Consider the following 23,820-nt stretch of genomic DNA (forward strand, 5'->3'; position numbering starts at 1 on the left):
GTGCCAGACATGAGCACACAACACTGCCTCATATCACCTCTCCTCAGAGACTAGCTTAATACAGACACACACAGACACACACAGCCACACACACACACACACACACACACACACTTTGGTTGCTGTCTTACCGTGGGTAGTTGGTGCAGTATTGAGTATAAATGTGGAATTCCTCACTCTGTAAAATACAACAAGGACAAATTAGTTGATGTATTTAAGTAAACATGAAACAGGACTAACTGAAGAGATGTAGAGATCTCATGTAATTCTCACTGTGAGCAGATATAATGTTTTCCATTATAAGGATGCATTTCAGACATTCTGTTTCAATTTTTCGGTGTGTTGTTTCTCCCAACATAATTACATAAATACTAATTAAAAGACCCACGAAGAGTGTTTTTGCTCTTTAACAACAAATCATGTACTTTATCATGAGCTTTTACTTTTAGGGCATCTCAACCCTCAAACAAACCTCATTTCAAATCTCTTTCTGAAAAATATTTTTTATCGTAGGGCTTTTTTGAAAATTGAAAAAGTATTTTATTTGGGCAATTTATTTACATGTGTGTATTTATGTGTGTTTGCAGGTTGGTATATGCATATATGTAGTATCCAACATGTTTGTTTGAATGATATATATTGATTATGATTATACAGATTTTTTCCCCCTGTAAAGCGCAAAGCTTCATTCACAGTCAACATCCGGTCTACATACATTTTTGTAAATATTACACCATACATACATATATCTATATCTATAAATACATATTTATACATACAAACATACAAAACCACCCACTGGTACTGTACGATCCTTCTCCGTTTTTGCCTCTCCATCACTGGTTGTACTGTATTTGCAGTGGTTTGGTGCAGTTTTGATGACTGGCCGGTTATTTCTTGTTTACGTCTCTGCACACTCTGAGCCCACAGACAAGGCATCCTCTTTCTCCTCCGTTTACCGCTACTAATTGAAAGTCAACCCTGTAGCTTATGATTAGCCTGCGTGCTGGCCTTTAAGTCTCTGTTGATCCCAACAGCCCCGAGCGCTCGGATTAAATATCCCCTCATACTTCATCGCCGCCCCTTTAATTGAGCCTTTTCCCACCTTGCATGCCTCTCTGAACATCAAAGACATCAGGGATGGCATGACTTATCAAAGCTAGTCTGAACCTCTTTCTCTCTGCTCTCAGAAACTTCCTATGCTCTCCGTCACCGTATCGTTTCCAGTATTCCTCCTGATACATTTTTCCTCTCTCTCTTCATCGATATTCTACTTTTCTTTGCTTCCACAATCTTGCATTCCTCCTCTTTTAAAAAGCTTTTCTGCCCAGTCATTGTGCTCTCTTGGAGGCCCCAAGATGAACCCCTGACAGTTGCATAATGTGACAGTCTAATTGAACTTTATTTGTGTCCATAAACACTTGGGGGTTGCAGGAAGTGACACACACATGGCAGATGACAATCTGTCCTGGTTTATAATGTACACGCACACACACACACAGAGCAATGTGGACATTCACACACATTTTCCAACATGTGATTCATAGTAAAATTCCAGTATGCATAGACTAGGATGTGTGTGAACTTTTTGTTTCTCGCTATAGGTAAATATACATTCCTATTCAAGGAAATGGCAAACAATTCAGCCTACCTACATGAACACAAACAGTGCATCTCCCCAGACTATACTGAACATATGAACACACACAGATAAAGGCACACAGACAGTTAGCCTGAGGTGCTCAGTGGGAACTGTCCTAAATTGAAGAGCAGAGCTCTCCTCCTCGTCTCCAGCAGTCTGCCGCCACAGACCAGGCCTAAACACAACCAGATGTGCCACCATCGATTTCTGATGACACATACTAACACGAACTCCTTATACACACTCTTAATATCTCTCTGGACCGTGAACACAAGACCACAAGATACATAAATGCTTCTATGTAATACAAATATGTGCAGAGCATGCACGTCTGCACACACCCAACCAGCAGACCCTGAAATAGCTCAGATCTATAATATACACCCTTTAAGAAATATAAGCTAAGCTAAATCTATAATCATCACATCCAAATACTGGATGTGAGAGAAAAAAAAAATCCCTTTCCAGTGTATCAACATACAAATTATATAGAAAGATTTTTATTTTTCTGAGCTGCGCTGCTAAAGACTACACAGTGAACCAAAAAAAGGTCGAGTTGTAACAGCATCCACTGAACACTTTAATGGTAAGTCATAAATCTGTAGATTTTTTGTTGCACTGATTTGTCGAGACTGGACTGGTCACCGTGAGTCATCAGGTAAGCAGTGAACACGACAGATCACTAGGGGCGGAGAAAAAAAAAAAGCTTAAAATCTTGTTGTAATTGTGCCCTCTGTGTTTCAGTCAGCATGTAGCAACCCATAAAATGCTTTAAAGGCTTACTCAACACATAGCACAGTTAGGATTTAGTGGAGCTGAGAGGTACATGAGCATAGACAGCCAATTATCTGAGGGAGAGGGAGAGATTTACAACTAGATCTGTCTCTTCTTCAAACACTGTGCTGGGCTGTGATTCTTGGCTGCTCAGACTAGAAAAGTATTAGAAGTGAGTGTAATTGTGTCTGTGTGTGTGTGTGTGCGTGCATATTTCACAGCAGATAGAGAAAGAGAGGTTTTGTGATTTTTCTGGGTCTTAGCAACCGTGACTAACCTTCTACCAAACAAAAGAACTCGGGTTACTATTCTGGTTACAACACTTTTACCAGAACTCAGCCTGCGAAATGATGACGCACGCACGCGCGCGCGCGCGCGCGCACACACACACACACACACACACACACACACACACACACACACACACACACCTCAATGTAAAGGGGGCATGAAGGTCAGTGGTGACTAAATATTTACACTAGAACATTAGGAGACTTAAAACACACAAATATATGAACACAAACAGTCACACCCAAGACACAGCTACTATATGTTTATCTGAACTAATATTAATATATAAAGGAATGTATGTGAATGTAATTCAGTTATTTAAGCATGGAAACATCTGCTTGTGAGCTTTACACCTTATTAGACGATCTTCTTCAGCAGATCATTGTATGTGATTGTCTAGATTTCCATTTTGTCAGAGCATTTAAAAGTCTAAGTTTATCCTAAGTTTAATGTCAACTTTTAAGCAAATATGGACGAGAAGTCTTAAAGGTGCTCAAACATCTAAAATACCACTAACAATAGGCAAAATTCTTCTTCTGATAAAAATTGTGTGATATGACTGGAAGCTCCAGAACAGCTACTAATGGACCTTACAGTATGATTATATGCAAACTGCAATTTCTATAATTGAGAATTAACTTTCAGTCTCAATGGAAACATTATGTTTTAGTAAAGTAAACTTTAGGTTGTGTAAGAATATGTATGGACTACATTAAATGCCTGTTTAAGGCTAAAAGTTTGGGTTAAATCACAGTCACCATGTATGCACCGGATTAAACCTGAGTACTGTAACTAAACTGTATCTATGCATATTAACACATTTTTGAACAACTTCCCAAATGGTGATGTATTATGTTGTTTTTATGTGTTTAAAGGCAAAAGGTGATTCTGTGTGGGACGTGAGTGGCTGTGAAACACTATACAGGTGTGTGTGTGTGCGTTGGATAGTACCTGGAGCAGCAGGTCAGGAGCAATAAAATAAAAATGCTTTTAATGGACATCTGCAGTATGAGTCTCATGAGAGAGAGGTTATCAGAAGCAGGGTGCGATTTGGACTTTAAGACGTGGAGCGATATAACAAATGCTGTATAGGCTACAGTGTAGAAGTCAATAATTGGTTGTCTGAATTTTAAATTAGGGGGTTATCTCAGATCAGTTCATCAAAAAATAGCTTTGTTTCCTGTTGAGACTTTTGTAACTGCAACTTTACATTCATCTGTTGGTTACAAGATGTCATCACGCTGGTTTGTTTATGGATCCCAGTTAATTATGCAGAGTGGTGCTGTGGGCTGTTATAAAGCGGGTTTGTCTCAACAACAGCTGCTGCATTTAGGGAGTCTGTGACGCTGACTGTGACATGTTTGTTTTCTACATGGTCAGACAGTTGCTCTGTGGTATTGGGTGTGATTGCAGTAGGGTAGGGAGGGAATGTAAAGTGTTTTAGAGGAAGAGCCGGAATGCAGCACATTATCACGGGACATAATCATGCAATTTCTTTTTTTTTTTTAGGGAATGGATGGGTGAGGAGTAGTGGAGGAATAAAAGCGAAAACGCACAGACAGAGTGCTGAGTTCACTTTTTCATGATAAACCACTGTTATTATCCCCCTCCAGTAAAAAGGTGATTATATATTTGGACGGTCCTTAAAATTCCTCTGGAGTTGCTTTGGAGTTGTCCTTCCTTTGCACTTAAAACTGAGATTCAAACCAACACAATAATGCTACTCACCTCAATAAACTTCACTGACATCATGCCATGTCTTCACCTGATTTTTATTACGTATCTCTAATATAAGAGCATTGCCTGTTTCTCATTTTATGTTCTGTGTGTGTGCATGTGTGTGTGTGTGTGTGTGTGTGTGTACCAGCTGTTTGGACAAGTTTCAACAAGCAGAGGAGGAGTGTGCAGACAGTGGTGGACAAAGCACTGACAACCTTTACTTAAGTAAAAGTACCAATATAGCAATGTAAAAAAAAAACTCCATTACGTCCTGCATTCAAAACCCTACTTAAGTAAAAGTACAAAAGTATTATCCGATTAACACTGATGTAACAATGTATAGAAAAGAAGAAAAAACAAAGTTCTGTTTCACAGATGTGTATTATTGTTTTATACATATTCTTAATTCTTTTGTTAAGTATTAGTTAATTTGGGCCTTGAACTGTTATTTAAATAAAACCATCTGAAAAGTTTAAAGGGGAATTGTGTATTTGTAAAAAGGAGAAAAAAGGCCACAGGGTACCTTGGATACGAAGCACTCTGCGATGGCCACAGGGTCAGCGTTGCACTTCTCAAGATCATGAAGAAGGTCCCTGAAACAAACACAGTTCTCCAAGAAATCAGTTTATGAAGTGAAAATGTCCACACATATTTTCCTACTACCTATCACCCATGCATACTCTCTTCCCCTTCTTCCTCTTCTTCCCTAGACACATAAGTATAAACTACTCTCCCACGATTCATTGTTCCAAACAGTGAGTTTCAGGAGCAAGAGTCACCCTGGGTACAGAAATTAGGTCATAGTGCACTTGGCTCTAAACAAATGAGAAACTTCCATGAATTCAAACTAGGCAGCTCCTGTGTGTAGCTGTGTATGTAAGTGCACACTGTGGAAAAAAAATTAAATAAAAGGCTGCTGTTGGAGTTATTGTTTCATGGCTGAATGATGAGGTCACTGTGACCGCTTTAAACTACTTTCATGCTTCCTTTTACTGGCCAGTTTGTCCGCGCATGACAGCTGAGAATAGGTGGGAGAAAGAGTGTGCAACATTTGTGTCCACCATGGCTGATGCTCAACTAGCCATCTCGTCTGAATACGCAACACACACACACCCACACACACACACACACACACACACACACACACACACACACACACACATACAGTGAAGTGCCGGAGGAGAAAAATATGCAAACAGTGACCTACACACACCTGACTGTCAGCAACGCCCTTCCCACAAATCAACAGGTGGCTCAGCTCAGTTTCACTATTCGCAGGGCGTTGTTGTTGAGCCTGAGAGAGGCCAGAGTCTGCCTGTGTATTTATGTGTAGCCAGAGGTGTTTTTAGACCTTTGGGGAAAGCCAAAGTTGAGTCTCCAGTCTTCATTAGCAAACTGAAAGTCAAGATCAAGGATGTTTTTCATTGAAAAGATTTAGACCATTTACTGATATGATTTTTCCCCCCGCATGGCTGAGATTAAGTCCTTTAAATGAGGCTTAATGACAAAATATTGAAGCTATGCCGCAATGTAAGGTCTGCCTGTTGCTATCTTCTTTATTTTTTTATTACTTCAAGAATTTTTTGAGGTCAAAACTTGAGACTTTAGAATATTTATTTTCTTCCAGTCTCAGGAGCATTCAAACCTTTAGGCAGTCAAGTCAAATGCCGAAGTTTTGTTGTATCAGAGTTATCGTAATAATGACATTCAAACTTGTAAATATTGTTTACATAAAGTCTGGAAAAACAGATTTTTCTGTTGTGTCTGACCTAGCGCTTATAACACAGAGCCTGAAAATCAAGAAAATAGGAACACCTCATGTCAGCCAAAGTGCATTGTTAAAGGTAGTTTCACCCATATAAATGTAATTGGTATAGTATTTTATTGTCAGTGCGCAGTATTTTTAACCAACGCTGTAATCACACAACTGTCTTGAATTGTTCTGTGATGTGAATGCTTCCGAGTCGTAAACGACTATCCATTCGATAATGGTGTGGACGGGGGCATTAGGCCTCAAGTCTACATGTCTGTGCATGTAGGTTGTACCTGTTAAAGTGGTAGATGTCCTGGATGTTGCCGAACAGAGAGCCTTTATCCTCAGAGCCCAGGGCCAGCCGAGACTGATTACTGATACACTCCAAGTAGTCCTGCAGAGACAAAGAAAGAAAGTCGTCACATTAGATCTGCATGGTTGAAATTTTGGTTGCCATCAGCCTCTCAGCACACACACACACTTGATTTTGACAGACCACTCACATTGTGACTCCTTCAGCTTCCACTACTCTCTTAGGCCACTTGACTCTACTTTGCACCACTTTGGTTCGATAGCCTTGTGACCACGATTCATATTCTTCCATAATTAAATTCTGTGAGTAATCTGTACGTTAATGGATGATTAGTCACATTTTTAGAGCTGCTAAGTGACATTTCTTTCGTTTAAGACTGTTTCAGACACCAAAGCATGAGTAGTTTGAGTTAAGGTTACTTTCAGAAAGGTGTTTATTGACGATTTCTGTCAAGGAAGCATATTATTTTCCGTGTCTCCGGAGGACCAGAACTGTTAATATGTCCCAATGGAGGTCGACACGATGTGTCCCAGTCCAAGCCACATAATAATGAACACTTCATTAATGTCATAATCCTGTAGCATCCAGATACACAGTTTATTTTTACATTCACGCTTTGTGCCTACTCTCCAGGGTTGCAGTTACATTGCACTGAAACATACAGAAGCAATTTTTATTGAAATAAAAACTCACACAAAAACATAAAACTAAAACACTGTTGTTATGGTTTCCGTTTTTAATTAGATTTAAAGTGGGAGAGACAAAAGTAAAATCTGGTGTAACTGTCAAAACCATGTGTAATGTATTTTAAGACAGCCCATTTGTGTCTGATCCCTATTGTTGTTTTGTGTAAACAGCTTGATAAGGAAATCATACCCAGGTCATGTGGTTTAGAGTAAATGAATCCCAGAGGCAGAAAAATTCTGGGAAACACAGGTTTAACATGGCTCCCTGTTGAAAAACAAGTATAAGTCTTTTGAGAGGATTTTACTCTCTGGCTCTTATCACTGCCTCCATAACTGCCGTTAGTGAGGAGTGCTGATATGACTCTGGGTGATTAAACACCAGTCTCAGGTCTCAGTCTGCCCTGAAGGAAGAAAGTGAAGGGTGGAGCGAGAAAGACAGTCGCAGAGGCACTGATTGTTTTAGCTGTATGTTTCTCTGTTGGGAGCCCAGTTCTTCTCTCTGTGCAGTCAGCATGCTGATTATGCTTGTTCACTATTCTGCAGCACTAACAACAGTCTTTATAAGATCAGTAAAGTAGTAAAACGAGATCATGCAAGAACGTCTGTGTATATCTCTCTGCTCCTTCCTACAAAGCGTCTTTTGCTCGTCTGTCTCACTGATGGATGGGTGAAGCTCTGATAGTTGCCAAAGTCCCAAAACACAGGAAGAACACTTGAAACTCCAGGGCGCGCGCGCACACACACACACTCACACAAAAATGATCTCAACCACCAGTGCAGCTGTATTTAAACCTTCACACCAGAAACAGGTATGGTTAGTGGTTAAGGAAGAGGATGCATCCTGGTGGCAGCACAGTAATGGTTTTCAAACCAGATCACAACCTGCAACTAGGCAGGACAGACATTACAACACAGAGAAAAGTACCAGGCTTCCCTGAACATGCACAAACACACACCCACTGATCATTTCAGCACACACAACACTTGTGTGTTTTATAGGAGACCAAAGAGAACAGAGAGAGGGGCTCTCCCTGTTCACTCCCTTTAAGTCTGTTTGCATAATTTCTGCTTCTGCTTCTGTACCCTGTAATGTTTTATGTATTTAGCCATCATTATCATTATTATTATAATAGCTGAGCCTGAGCGGTCCCATTAAATTGTGTTTGATTAGGAGAAGTGCTGTGATGTAAAAAAGAGACAAACAGCTAAAACAAACATCGGAGAATTAATTGAAACTGTGGAGTGACAGCCATCTTGGATGTTTAGGGCTTAAAGGTTATACAAGTGCTTTAGGCCAAGATTTTGTTTTTGAGGATTTGAGTTACACAATAAGACTAACGGGCAGGTTGGTGATTATGTCGGGGGTCACGTCAAAAGGTCATGTTTAGATTTTGTTGACTATCGGAGGTCACGTGTAATGTGATGCTTTATTAGCCACGGGGTCACGAATCTGACCGGGCATGACCCATTCACTCATCACCCTCAGCTAAAGCCTGACTTAGCTCAACAATGGGTAGCCGCACGCACGCACGCACGCACGCAAGCACGCACACACACACACACACACCTCTTAAGGTACACTCCCTGCTAAGCATCAGACCTAACATGTACAAACTTGATACTTTCTCATGTTAACCATTAACCTCCTCAAGTACACACTCTTTTCCTACACACCAAACACATCCCTCAGCAAATCCAAATCTCGTTGTTTGATTGTTTCTGCAGGCCAAGTGATGTTCCCAGTTTATTTCCAATCTTCTGGTCAACTTCAAATGGCCTGGCGATGCGTTCCAGGTCTCAGAGCGGAAAAAAAGGGGAAACCAGAGGAAGAGATGGTGGAGGGAGACGAAGATCAGAGCCTTGTCTTTGAGGTTGTTTGTGTTTAACAGATTTGCCTCACTAAACACACTGATCGCGCAAAAGAGGGCGATCCCACATAACTAAGACAGAACTAAGAAACAGCTCTGAGAGCTCAATGCACTGAAACTTAAGAAAACACTCACAAATAGACAAAACAAATGCAAATGAAGAAAACATTTTCACAAATTTCACAATCCATGCAGAATTTAGAGGAAAAAAACACAGCTAAATGAGAAAAAAGAACAAAATACAGGAAACAACCAAATACAGAAACACAGCAAGTCGCACAGAACACAACAGAAATTTGTTACAAAACAACAGATGTTTCCAGGGATTATAAATATTTCAGGTGTTTTCATCACTTTTTTGTATCCCCTGGAAACTTCTGTTGTTTGTAATTAATTTCCACTGTGTTCTGGCAACTTGCAGAGTTTCTGTATTTGGTTGGGTATCCTGTATTTGCCACATGTTTCTGTGTTTGCACCGTGTGTTTTTCTTTCCAATTGTGCATGTGTTGTCAAACTGGTGAAGATATTTTCTTTATTTGCATGTGTTTTCTTAAGTTGCAGTAGGTTGAGCTTTCAGGGCTACCATAGAAATGTACTCATCCTTGCACAAACCAACAAACTGTGCAATAGTTACACATGTACACTGTGACTAATCTAAATCCACACGTACAGTTCACACACAGGCAGCAGAGTATATGTGGACCACAACACCACCGCTGACAGATGAAACACAGGTGAGCCCAGGGGAGTCTGGGTAAATATTTGAGTTAAAGCTGTCACACCTTCTTCCCTCGCAGGAAGCAGCATGGGTAAAGGGATTACTGAAACGGGCGTTGCAGGAGCAGCTCACATAGGACAGTGCTAATAATAGATGGGTCGATGCTGTGCTCCAGCAGCTCCAGTCTTTTCCTCAGTATAGGTCATGTCATGTTAAAAGCTCCATTCATAAAGATACAATCAGTGCAATCCATCTCTGTACACCCACTGGAACTGTTATTAAAGAGGTGAAGAAAGGCTAAATGGATGTGTCTTTTCCTAATGTACTGGTGAAGAATTAGCTGTCCTGCCATCTAAGTGTGGTCTTTCAGGGCTGGGTGGTCTTCTTGTCTAATGGCAATAGGTGGTCTGCAGAGTAGAGGAAGTAGAGGGTTATTAGGTACAGCTCCTAAGCTCTGTTCAGTGTTTGCATAACCTACTTTGGACATTGTTATCTCAGAGCTAAGTCCCTCTCCCTACCTTCCTCTGTCTCATCCCCCCTTTTCCTCACGTCTGCATCCTGAAGAGGGAAGGAAAGGAAGGTGGAGCAGTAGAGGATGGCACATCGATCAGGGGCGACAGGCCACAACCAGAAAAAAAGATTATGAGTTTACTGCTTTCTTTTGACAATATATATATATCATGTCATCTACACACACACACACACACACACACACACACACACACACACACACACACACACGCAGAGGGAAGATTTAGGAATAGGTGGGCAAAGCGCCAAGACCTACATGGTCCTACACACATGCAAAACTTCAACAAAAACATTTTTGTTATTTCACAGCACTATCAATTCAAATTAAGTAAATTAACACACACCACATTTGAGCACAGAATATATGAATTTTAAGTTTCATAGAAAATCAAAAAGAGCTGAAAAGAGAAACAAAGAGGGTAGAGAGAGAAAGAAAAGCAACCTTTGATAGAAACCACTACACCCTAACCTTAACAAAGCCACTAAAGCTCTGACTGGAGGCGAGATGTATCCTTGCAGTTCAAAGCCAATCTCACAAAAAGAGTGTAATCATCTGAGTGTGTGCATACAGTATTGTATGTGTGCTTAAAAAACATTTTGAATGTGTGCCTGTAGCACAAAGGCACCGGTGTCATGTAACTCGGCCAAAAACCCCACCTTAGAGCGCAGGTGAGCTTAGTGTATTGGAGGTTCTTTATGGGGGTAAATCGCTGCCTGTTTCATTGCAAATGCACAGACAATTAGTTACAAATATACAAATTTGTAAACACAAAATACGATCTACAAATAGATGAAGGGTTTGCAGATTCTGAATCTATTTGCCTGTGCATTTACAATGATATCGACAGCGATTTATCCCCATAGTTCCATAGCAGGCAACAAGCTCACATACGTGAGGGAAACCACAAAAACTCAAAGGATGTGTGTTATCCGCAGTGTTGAGCAGTAACGCGTTACTAGTAACTAGTTACTGCCATTATTGCTAATTACTTTTCTAAAACAAAAATATTATTACTAGTTACTAAGGCAAGTAACGCTGCGTTACTCGTTACTGAACACACCATCTTTGACGTAAATCCACGTCTCTGTGGCAGCTCAGCGGCACCAGACTTTGTTGTTAATGTCCGCTGATAGCCAAACACTAAATGAAGAATGTAGAACGAGGGAGAGAGGCATTCTTTCCACCGCTGTAAGTAGTTACTGCCATTATTGTGTCACGGTCTAAGATGCAAAGAACATTGTTATCTATTGTAAACTCTGTGCGAGCAGCAAATAGCTGCGAACATTTCTACACCTGATTTATTGAAGCATCTGCTGAAGCAGCACAGCAATGTGAAACTCGTGAAAGAAACTCCGGCAGCTTCTGTCACTGATGCTCGGACTCGCCGGGAGAGAGTGGCGTTAATGTAACGTTTTGTAACTACTGAATACTGCTATTATAAAAATAGGCTACATGAGCAGAAAAAACGCTGTTTAAAAGTCGGGATTTACTTGCTTTATGTGTTTATTTCAGCCGGTACCGTTAAGAAACGTTAGGCCTAGGCTATATGCTCCGTAAATACCACACTCCTTGCTGCTGTTATGGATATGATGTTAGTTAAAAAGTCAGGGGAGACTGCTTTGTTTGGGGGTGAAGGTGGGTGGTAGTGAAAGCAGTGTTTCCCATAATTAGCCAATAATTTGGACAATTATCAACTCTGACCGCCAGATACTGATTTTCCATATTTTTACCAGGCATATTTAAAATACTTTTTTTGCTGTATTGAGGAGCATATATTCGTGCAGCACCTCCTGGCTCTCCCTCTCTCTCGTGAACACCGCTGCACAAACCTGTCCAATGTTAGAATAACCCCCCCCTCCGCTGTCATTCTGTGGGAAACACTGGAAAGTAATAGTAACTTAACTAGTAACGTAACTAGTTACTTTATCACGCAGTAATAAGCAAAGTAATAATATTACTTTTTTAAGGAGTAATAAGTAACTAGTAATATATTACAATTTCTGAGTAACTTGCCCAACACTGGTTATCCGATGATTTAAAGCACCTTATTCCTCCTAAAAAGACCAGGGTTAAGAAGGCTCCGCAGTCAAACACATTCATGATTCCCACTGCTGCTTGGACCTCAACTGGGTCAGCTGGGAAACACTCTAGTTTATCGTTTTCTTTAACCATGAGAAAGATATTCTCCACTTTCTACCTCTAGTCATTGAATAGAACAGTGGTTCTAGTTACTTTTCAGATTAAGATTCTACACAAAAATCATATGATAAGCTTAGTATAAACAAGTGGATTGTTAAAGATCAAACCAGTGGTTCCCAACCATTTCGACGTGACCTCTTTCAAAAAAGCAGTGTTTAGTCTACGTCTGAAGAGGTAAAATGTCAAATATTCTCTAAAAAAGTAAATATGTCCTAAAACTGAAACCAGATTAACACAACAGTAAAATGCTGCTCTAACACTGTAGGATTATCTAATAATAGGTGCCATTTTAGTGCAGAACTAGTACGTATCCATTATTGATACTTGTAGAATATTTAGCTGATAATACTTTTGTACTTTTGAATGCGGGACTTCACTTGCATTTTTACACTGCTATATACAGTATGTACTTTTACTTCTCCCCCCACTGTAAACAAAATGGATCCTTCGGGAAACAATCAGGATTATTTCTCATTTTTATCTCAGCATTTTAAATTCACGCACATGTCCTGGGTGAAAGCTAAAAAGCCACATTCGGAGCTGATATACACTGTAAAAGCACAACTTTGTTTCAAGGCCTCACTCTACATTTGATGTCCTGCCAATCCTTCTGCTTCTAATTTACACAAGTTGTGTTTTAACATATGTTTGTGGTTGAGTGTTCCTTACTTCTACAATGCTACGCAGGTCCTGGACATAGGTTCTCTCGGTGTCCAGTATCTCCTGCACCACCCGGTCCACATACGTCCTGGGTCCTTGCACCTGACCTGCCCGCTCTCCTCCATCTGGGGCCAGCTCAGGCTCTGAATGTTCTATTAGAGTCTGTCCACTGCCCTGTCTTCCTTGTCCCCTCCCTGTGTCCATCCTTCCATCATTTCTCTCATCGTCCTCCCGGCATCCCAGCTGCCGGGCTGGGACCAGTTCCAACCGAATCGCCCCGGAGTCCTGGTCTGAGGTCCCTGCGTTACAGTGAGGGGCGGGGACGAGGGTGGAGCGGCTGCCCAGCGAGCAGTGACTGTCTCGGGAGGAAGCGGAGGAAGAGGTGGAGCTGTAGCTGATTGGCCTTTCGGCGCTGTCGGGAGAGGAGTCCATGCTGAGGGCGGAGCAGTAGCGCAAGGAGGTATAGCGGAAGGCCGGATTGCGGAGGCAGCGGGCCGGTATGTCAGCGGAGCTCAGGACTGAGCCAGAGTCCGGGACTTCAGGAAGAGGAGGCAACGCATCAGGCAGGTAGTTATAATCGTCTAAAGGGGAAAATGAGAGAAGGGAGAGATTTTCAATAATCAATTTTATTTCAAACATGTAAGTAGTGTTGCCTTGTAGCAATTACCATGTAGCATTGGTCTAATTTACTTTGTAAGCATTGACATGTTGGAGACAGTTACTGCTTGTTGCCAAGAGAACCTTCCAATTGCATAATCTGGGCTCACAGTTGCATAAATTGTTGTATCCTGTCTTGTAAAGCTTCAAACTGGACTTCCTGGTTTGTTTTCTTTTCTATCTGTACTAACCTGTAGCAACACGCCCACACTTGTAGCCCCTTGCTTGCATTGTGCTATAGGGCTTTTGTTGGCCTACATGTCCCCTAAACAATGGCTCTGCCTATTGCATTTTTAAATACATGGTTGTTGTAATCATGATGCCTGGCTATAATTACCGCAAACATATAAGACCACAGTCTAGACAATTGGTATCTCTCGAACATACCAACAGAAATGCTGTTATAGTGTTGCTACATAAAATGTTGTTGTTGTTGTTGTTGTTGTTGTTGTTGTTGTTGTTGTTGTTGTTGTTGTTGTTGTTGTTGTTGTTGTTGTTGTTGTTGTTGTTGTTGTTGTTGTCGTCTATCACAGTGATGGTGCTGCTTGTTTTGGGTCTTTCACATCTTCCTTTGCAAGAAACTTCCAATGTTTTATTTTGCTAAGACCAGTAGAACAGTGCCTTTGTGATATCTGGCACAAAATGTAAAATGCAATATAGTGTAAGGGTTGGTATCTGACAAGTCAAAAAAAGCTATTGTAAAAACTACAAGCTATGGTTGAGAACCTTACAACCAAAGACAATCTCTTTCCTGGATGAGAAAAAAAAAACTTGAACAGTAAAGAAAATGGGCATAGCCTCAGTTAGAGACACAGTGGAGGATTTCCTATTTCAAAATGGACAGACCAACTATAGGTGCCATAAATCAAAGTAGACAGAACATAGAGTGCTTAAACTGGAATATTATTAAATAATAAATGTAGTTAGTTAAAGTATTTCAGAAGTGTAACATCTTATTCGTTTACAATAAGTACACGACTCTCAAAATTAATGTCCAAAAGATTTACTGATGCTGGAAGGTCACACACAGAGCTGTTAAAATTCACATTAAATTCACACATTCGACAGGCACTGACCCTGTATTTCTCTCTCTTTAAAACTAAGCACTTAAAAGACTCACTGTATGCAACTTCTAACACTTAGAATATCACTTTCATATTCTTACAGTCTCTATCTGTTTAGCATCCCAATTCCTGACATTCCAGATGACCACAGTCTGACTGACTGCACGCCATATGAGGACTACTAGGTTGGCCTCAGTTCCAACCAAAGAAACTTTTCATTTACAAGGAGCTGGCAATAACTACCAAACCAGTGAGAGAAAAGACAAGACAGAAACCTTTGATTTCTAATTGATATGTGTGAGTGGTAAATATGTGTGTGAGCATTTATACAGCGAGACAGAGCAAGAGATTGAGTTTAATGACAAGATTAACAATGTAATGCTGAGAAGACTCCACACCGAGGCAATGAATGAAAGACCTATTTCCACAGAAGAGAGACAAGTTTGTGTGTACAACTACAGGAGTCTATCTGGCGTCAAGCCTGTGCCAATCTGGCTCACAACCTTGTGTCTGTGGAGAGATCTGTTAAGATATGATTACCGACTCCCAAGGCCCCACAGTCAGGCCAGCTTAAATGAAACCACACATGCAGCGTATCAGACAGAAGCCTTCCAAGTTTCCCTCAATGTTTTCCAAGGTCTCGCTTCATAGAAAGGACAAGGAAAGCAAGGGAAAGACAGCATGAGAGAGCCTCATACCACCTCAATGGGAGTTTGACACCAGTCTTTATCATCAAAGCTCGATACACCAGTGACCCGGGCAGCTCCGGAGTTGTGGCAACACTGAGGTCCTATGCCCTATAGGACAGTGTCACTCTCTCGCTGCCAGCAGCACCGGCTCAGCCTAAACCTATCCGACTTCAAAGCATCGAAGATCACAGACTCGCGTTCAAAAACATGAAATGTGAAACTGAGAACAAGCACAAAGAATCCAGGTACATGCCCACTCTCTCATCTTTCAAATAGGTAACTTGGAGGTCTTTTTGCCATGGTGACGCCTCTTTTGAGAGCACTTCAGCAGCAGGCATGCTTGTTAGACTGGTTTGTCATGGAAAGATCACAGGTTTGATTCTGGCAACCACTACTATACTGATACCAAGTTAAGAAACTGAACCTGGATGTTCTTGCTCTATCTGGGCTACTGTAAAAACGACAAGCTATGGTTGTACAGGAAGTTGAACAGGTCTATGCTAAGCTAAGCGCATCACCCAGCCACTGACCTAATCACAAAGTGAATGAGCATATTTCCAAAAATGATATATATATATATATATATATATATATATATGGTATAATATTCTGCTCTGTTTTGGTCTAAATGAACTCGTGAGGGAATTATCTAGCATTTTTAATTGATAAATGCTCCACCTTCTTCACTAGCTAGTTGCTAACTTTGTCCATCTGCTGTTTGATGCTGAAAATGGCAGCCCGTTGGAAACAAGTTGATGAGAGAAGAGTATGGAGGCCAACCAAAACAATAAGCTAAACAAGCTAAGTGTATACATTAGTGCATCACGATTAATCGCATTGTTATGCGCAGAATTGAATAATGAATTCTAAAGCAGTGCATTGCGCACTTAATTTAAATGTACCTCTATATACATAAAAATAACATGTGGTATGCAAACACATAAAATATTTCTTGTAAATCTCAACTTAAAAATTAATGTAAATCAAATATAAAACCAAAGCTATTTGCCACTGCCAGGGACCTTTTATCTAGCTTGTTAAAACAAGTTACCATCAGAGTCCAGAGTCACGATCATATCATAACAGGCACCTTCTGAGCAACAAGTTAACATATCTAAATCTTTTTTCTTGTTTTTTCTGAACAGGTATCAGCAGAAACATTTTTCTTTTATCAGGGAGCAGCATTAACAGTCTATGTTCAGTAGCAAATGTCCCTGTTAGAGTGAGGTAAAGTGGTCGAGCACAAGGCGTAGCGACAAGTGTGCGAGTTATCGTGAAACTGTCGCGGTTGTGCTCGCCTGACGCACACTCCCGCCCGCTGCTGAAGGTTAATTGTCTTGAACTTTTTGTACGCGACGCGCAGCACAAATCATTGGAAGAGAGACTGATCCTCGCTGTTTTGAGTCTCCAGAATCTATTACGGTTTACTAAATAGTTATAAGTACATCAACAATTCACATGACAGAGAATCCCCGCAAAACTAGATGAAGGCCTATAAGGTAAAGTTATGTAGCCTATAATTTTAAATTAAGTTAAAGAGGCTACAGCTGTGTAGTGCACAGAAGCCGTTGCCATTGTTACTATTGATAGAGCGCCAGAAGTTTCCTCGCGGAGTGCTGTCTTACTTTTTTTTTTTTATTATTAAAATTTTCATGCTCTTATCTTTTTTTTTTTTTTTTTTTTTTCCCATTCTTTACACTTATTAAAGCACTTTGTAACTTGTTTTTGAAAAGTGCTCTACAAATAAGGATTATTATTATTATTATTACTTCTCCCACCCGCTGCATCCAGCGTAGTCTGCCCAAGCCTCCCTCCACTGCTTGTTTGGGTGGGTGATTTGCTGGCTGATCAACATCCCACCCCTCCTGTGACCCACGGTTTGACTGTATGTGTATTAAGAGCCAGGGAGCAACAGACTTCCCAAATAATAATAATAAAAAACTGTGTTAACGTGAGATAAAATAATTGTTGGCGTTAATTAATTAATGCGTTAACGTAATAACAACACGATAATAACGTGTTAACGTCCGCAGACCTAGTATACATACATTTTAAGCCTCTTTACATGCTTTAAATGTAAATCTGAGGGAACTGCAAAGTTTGTTGATAGTTACTTCTGGAATTTGACAAATTACAGACAGTGAATTAATCCACTGGTACCAAAAAAATATTGATTAGTGGATCTTTAAGTCCAAAAATCATGTATAAACAGTTTGATCAATATGGGCCGTCAAGTCCGTCCCGCTTCACTGAACCATCACACACATGTTTTTCATAGCAATAGAAAAGGAAATTGAATCTTGGTTACATTGTTTCTCAGAAAGAAAAGTGTTTTGAAATCTACCTCTCAAAAACAAGAATGAAGGGAGAGCCTGGTGCGCCAAATCACAGCTTTCTCTAGTTTTAATTTTGCTCCACTGCTATGCCAAGAAAAGCAGGAAGGAATTGGAGCGTCCAAAAACTGAAGTGGCATAAAAATGTATTTTCCTCAGACAAGTTTGGAACTGATTCATCGTGCCTGTGTCCATCCAAATGTTTGCACTCCAGAGCCTGACCCACTTTTTAACAACAACACCACACACACACAAATCAACAGCCTTGGCTTTTCGATAAGCAACACACTGCTTTCAAGTGACTGTACACAATGCACAAAGGTTTATATTATATTGCATACCATGCCATTAATAGGTAACTAACCCTCTGACAAATCTGTGATATATGATGTATAAAAACTTTCTTATCACACTAGGTGATGTATGTAAATCTATGCTGTGTGTGTATATTTCACACAAAATGCATTAAGTTTATCACTCCAAAGATAACACTAACTGAGCTAATAACTTAATGGTCCTCACACCAGCTATTGGGGCTAGATATATGTGGACAAAGTGTGTAAACGTGCAACCTGCACACACAGACAGACAGACCCACACAAACAAACGAGGAGAACAAATACAAAGAAGCCATGTGTTTCCGTTGTGCAGTGAAACCCAAACATCACAGGGAGGGATTGCTCCATCTTGTGTTTGCCCAGCCCCTCCTTCCCACCTTCATGTTTGGGGCACACCCTGGCTGTTTCCTGGGTGAACTGGCTCTTGTACACACAGACACACACACACACACACACACACACACAGCACCCCCCTCCCAACACACACACAGACAGAGAATGAAGATGGCCAAGCTTTAGTAACGTCCTGTCCAGATTATGTTCAACCTGATCCTTGTAAATGATCTCTAATTATGGTCCCAAGCATGCAGGTTGGGACTGTTTCTCCTCTGTGTATGTGTGTTTGTGTGTTGTATGTCCGTGCACGTGAGGATTAGGATCATGTGTGAGGGCTGTGTTTCCTGCCAGACTAGAGAGTGAGGGAATCTGAACAACCCGACTTCAATCTCTGGCTTTTATTTAACTTGAAAAAGACAAAGAGCTGGGGCATTTTAGTATTCAGCCTAGTTTAATATGTTGAACGTCAGACCTGTCTGGAAGGCAAACAGCGAGAACAAGGAGGAAGCTTACTGAAGACTGAGCAGACAATGTACACCGAGGGTACAAAACCACTGGCAAAACACTGAGAGCTACATGGTGTTTAGTGTAGTGTTTATCATAAGTAAAAAATAAATAATTTTGATTATTAAAAGATTAGTGAAATCTTTTTTAAAAAAAAATCGATATTACAAGAATCTGGGTAGAAATAAGATTATTAAAACCCACAACACTTAAATACTCCAATACTTTCATGGACTTAAACACAATATTTTACCAAACAACCCCACCACCAGGTCTACCTAGTAAGCTTTTCTTTTTCATTTCCTTTGTAATAAAAGACAAAAACACAATGCTAATGACGATGCAAATGACCAAATGCTACAACTGAGACCTCATAACTTCCCTCAGTTTATGTCCAACATGCGTGCCTCACAACCTGTCCAGTCAGGTTTAATGACTCATGCTACACTTAACACGTCCACTTCAGCTACACACTTTATGGTCACCTGAAGGGCTCTTTATTCTGGAGTGGTCAACAAACAGCTGTGAGCATCCTCGTCTCTTTACGGCCCTGATACCTCACAAGATCCTCACAAGTAGCTCAAACAGCTTTGTGAGTGTTTTGTAATGGGCACATCTTATGTGGACATTTAAACCATAAACAAGTTCAAAATATTTCAAAGTATTATGTCATATGCAGATGTTGGATACAGTGCAGCTGCTAGAAAATGTCCTGTGTTTATTTTAAGTTACGTGGTGTCCCTAATCATTGGGTTTAAAACAACTATAATGAACTGACAATGCCTACACACAACGACCAGGGAGTATTCCTCAGCAATAAAACATCAAAGTGGGGATTTCGTACTGAAAAGACTTGGTTTGGCTAGCCAACATTAGATTTAGCTCAACTTTGGAAGGCATTGTTGCACAGAGTAAGGACTTTGCCATGCAAGAGAGGGAAGGAGAGGACAAATGATTACAGTGAGCAATAAAGGTCACAGGTACGCTGTGGATTAGGCTACGCGGACTGGCAGTTTTACAGTTTTATGCATGTGGACCCTTGTGTCAACTTGGATGTAGAAAATATAAATTGTCTTTAAGTCTTTGGCACTTCCTTTAAGCCTTAAGTAAATCACCAAGAACAAAATGTGATTCCAAAAACAATGCAACGAGTAAGTGGCACCAGTATTTATTACAACAAATTTCTGACCGAAATCAATTAATTTCAAAGGAACTGCCTACATCAATGAGTTTAACATTGCGGATCTTTGACATGTGAATTTGCCCGTTTAACCGGTTACTAACGATCTTGATACTGCTGGCATTAAAGGAAATAGAAATAACCAGAGGATCCAAAATGAACGAAGCTGTTTTACACCATCCAGTATTATATAACACTACTCTGGCGCATGAGAGACAATGCCATCGGAGCTTTCCTCTTCATATCCACTCTGCCATGAAGAAAACTAACCACAACCCAAGGCAGCCACTGCACAATCAACAAGTACAGGGGAATAGACAGGGAAGGAGCTAAAGGTAGAAAAAGCGAGAGACATCAACACCATCATTTACATAACATGACATCAGTGAGGAGAGACCGGAACAATAGGGCATGTCAGTAAGGTGAAAGCCTGTCGCCTTTCTTCCATCCTTCTTTCTCCTTCCCATCTCGTTTTCTTCTCATCCAATTGCTCAGTCACTCCTTTTTCATTAATATCAGTTACATCAAATTCTCACAACATTCCAGCCACCGTCTTGATTCCTGCTATTTTCTTTTTCCCTTCCTGACATTCTTTTCTTCCCTCTTCCTATTCTACATTCAAACTCAGTATATGTTTGCCCAGTCATAAAGTAACTCCACTTCGCTGTGCGCATTTGAGCTCCACAGGACATTCCTATGGGCTCAGACCATCCCTCTCCAAGCATATACTTTACTATGTAAAAATACACACTGACCAGCCTGTGTATATGGCTACAGACCACCAGGGCTCATATTTGCATTTGGAGCATGTGTGCTCATAACACTCCCTATTCATACTCAAATTACTTGGGAGTCTCAAGTAAGTGAGTCTCATCTGAACGGACCATCTAAGAGGATATAACAACGTGCATAGTGTCTCATTACTTTTTGATCCTATACATATTACTGAGTTTTAATCTTTTTCAATTGCCTTGAATTGTTATCTGAAAAATAAAACATTCTAAATGTACATTCAGGATACATTCAGGCAATAAATCCTAAATTGAAAGTTCAATTAAAATGAAGACCCGCTGAAAGATTTGCAAATTTCAGACAAAAAGAAAGCAAAGCCATTTCAATGTCCAATTGACATTGATATTTGACTCTATGATTGATATTTGGCATGTTGATACAACAGGTCAAGTGTAGCATGTTATTTGAAAAATTTGTGGTCTCAAAAGCACAGTAAGTATTAAAACGGTCTCATGAAGGCAAGAAGAAGACATTTAACACAACATTCAGTGCCCAGTTTTAGCTACCTTCAACTGCTGTCCACTGACCAGCAAGTCCGAGACAACTGACAGCATCACAAGCACAACTACTTAGAACAGACAGAATAAAACAGCTGTAATATTGACCTGGAAAAGATCCAAAAAAAGGTCTTTCTCCCAAAGAGGAGTGAGTTAACCCAGACATGACTTGACCACATACTTCATACAGCTCACACGGGTCCTTTAATCAGCCTTGTTTGTCTGTGTGTGTTCTTGTTTATGCTGCCACGGGCCTACCAGATGGCAACCGAGTTCAACGCCATGCAGCTTTGTTGCTGACTTCGCAGTCCTATGGCACCCAAGTGCATTTAAAAATGTCCCTGGATTCAAAACACCCTCTGGTTTAACAATAAATTGTTTTTATGCAAGTACAAGTTGGAAGCATTTCAGTTGGAGTTAGAGCCCAGCCACTTTTGTCTGCACTTGGTGGGAAGAGGACAAGTGTGAGAGACTGAGAAATGAGGAGGAGACGACCCAAAGGAATGAACGTAGGAAGAAGACATGAACGGCCAAAGGTCAAACACCACCCACTCCCTTGTTTTTTGTCTTTTCCATTTCTCACTCGCTCCGTCTCATTTTGACAGCATTTTGTTGTACTTTGACCCTTAAAAGTTCTCTCTATCTGAAACCAATCTACCAAATTCTCTCAGCACCTAAACTGTCATCTTTTAAAGCAACTTCTGAGAGTTTGAGCAGAGAAATGGAAGCACAATGAAGCATCTAAATCCTTGCTGTCTGTTTAGTTATGGCCTCACATTTTCTGCGTGTCCACTTAAGGTCAGTCTCTGTTGCTGATAGAGACACAGGCTTGATCTCAACTGACGCTAAGGACCTTAAAGTGTCACTCAGGATTTCACACCGCAGCCAAACGACTGCGGAGGAGCAGACGCAGGAGAAGAGAGAGGGCAGAGGTGGGAGAGATGGAGAGAGGTAAAAGATGGGATTTGAGACAGGAGGCGGGGTTTTCACAGAGCGACTTATCACTGGACCAACAAAGAGCTGAGTCGGGGACATACATTATAATGCAGACATTTCAGAGGATGGATGGAAAAAGTAAAATGTGGTAGAAGAAAGATAGAACAAGCTGCACAAGCTCCAACAATCCCAAGACAGTACTGCAAACCTCTCAGCACAAGTCATGACTGGTAAAGACAGAAGTTTAAACTTGATGTGCGACTTAATAAACACCTGTGGCTTTCATTGCCCCACAAAACAATGGTAAAGTAAACACACAAAGCTGGGAGGCTAATTAGCAACAAATGGCTCTTTCTCGCGATATATTAAAACTATTACAACAATCAATCACGCGCACACATTTTATATACACACACCTCCGCATCTTCAGGGTGTGTGAGATGTGAGTTAAACTCCAGAAGAGGTTCTCTGTTTGTCATTGACACCTTCGCCGACATCAGGGAGGAATGTGCAGCGTAGTTTTAGCTGACAGCACCGGTGTTTAGCCTCTGTGGGAAAAAAATGTCCACTCACAAACTTACACCTCCCTATTTTCAGACACACACACACTCTCACACCCACCCTTGGGACACCCATGCGACCCTTGCTGCACACACCCCTGCCTTCCCTCTGAGTGTGACACACTAGCCTCATTCTCTGGATTTCTGGCCAGAGAATAAGCTCGCCCACCGGACTCACTGCATCAGTCACTCTCTGTGAAGTTGTTCCACAGCTCCTAGAGCTGCACACACACTTGGGTGGACACTATAGCATGAGATTGGAAAACTATTGATTTGTTTTCTTTATTAGAAAGATTACTCTGATGGGGACCCCCCCCCCCCCTCCCCTCTACCCTGCTTTCCCCTCCACAGGGCTGCAGTTCCTTGCACATGAGTGCTCAGGATGGGGGGCAGATGTCCTCCCAGAGGAATGGGCTAGCAAGGTGGGGGTGGAGGACGGAGGGGGTCTATTGTCTCCGGCACCTCTAAACCAAAGAGTTTGCTCTAAACAGTAATTATTCCCCCCTCCTCTTCTCTGTTCTGCTCTCCTCTATCCCCATTTGTAGCCACCCCCAACTGCTGCCCTCAAGGCTCTAATTTGGGTCACAGGCTGCAGAATGGCATCTCGACACTCAGTCCACCCAACAAGAAGAAACTGAAACATGCGCTCCCCTTAAGAGATATGAGATAGAAAACAAAAGCAGAATAGATTTAGAAGTCTATTTTATTTGTTATTTTTTTATGTATTTGTCAGGGACCATGTGCAAGAAAGGAGATGCTTTGTGTCGAATTTAGCTTCA

The 23,820-nt window shown here is 40.9% G+C and overlaps 1 protein-coding gene across 3 annotated transcripts in view; it reads right to left on the reverse strand.

Moving 5' to 3' along the window:
• LOC123977867 (pleckstrin homology domain-containing family G member 1) overlaps nucleotides 1-23,820 on the reverse strand; it is a 44,233-nt gene that overhangs the window by 13,101 nt on the left and 7,312 nt on the right. For 2 of the 3 annotated variants that reach the window (XM_046060881.1, XM_046060879.1), the window contains exons 2-5: nucleotides 13,165-13,736; nucleotides 6,473-6,573; nucleotides 4,950-5,019; nucleotides 132-178 (exon numbers count right to left, since the gene is read on the reverse strand). In XM_046060881.1, coding sequence (XP_045916837.1) covers nucleotides 132-178; nucleotides 4,950-5,019; nucleotides 6,473-6,573; nucleotides 13,165-13,587 — 641 coding nt within the window. In that variant the 5' untranslated portion in view covers nucleotides 13,588-13,736. Of the gene's footprint in view, nucleotides 1-131; nucleotides 179-4,949; nucleotides 5,020-6,472; nucleotides 6,574-13,164; nucleotides 13,737-22,897; nucleotides 22,995-23,820 lie in introns of those variants that run through there. The other variant, XM_046060882.1, reaches the window with a different exon arrangement.

This window comes from Micropterus dolomieu, linkage group LG10, assembly GCF_021292245.1.
Source record: "Micropterus dolomieu isolate WLL.071019.BEF.003 ecotype Adirondacks linkage group LG10, ASM2129224v1, whole genome shotgun sequence".
NCBI classification, from domain to species: Eukaryota; Metazoa; Chordata; class Actinopteri; order Centrarchiformes; family Centrarchidae; genus Micropterus; species Micropterus dolomieu.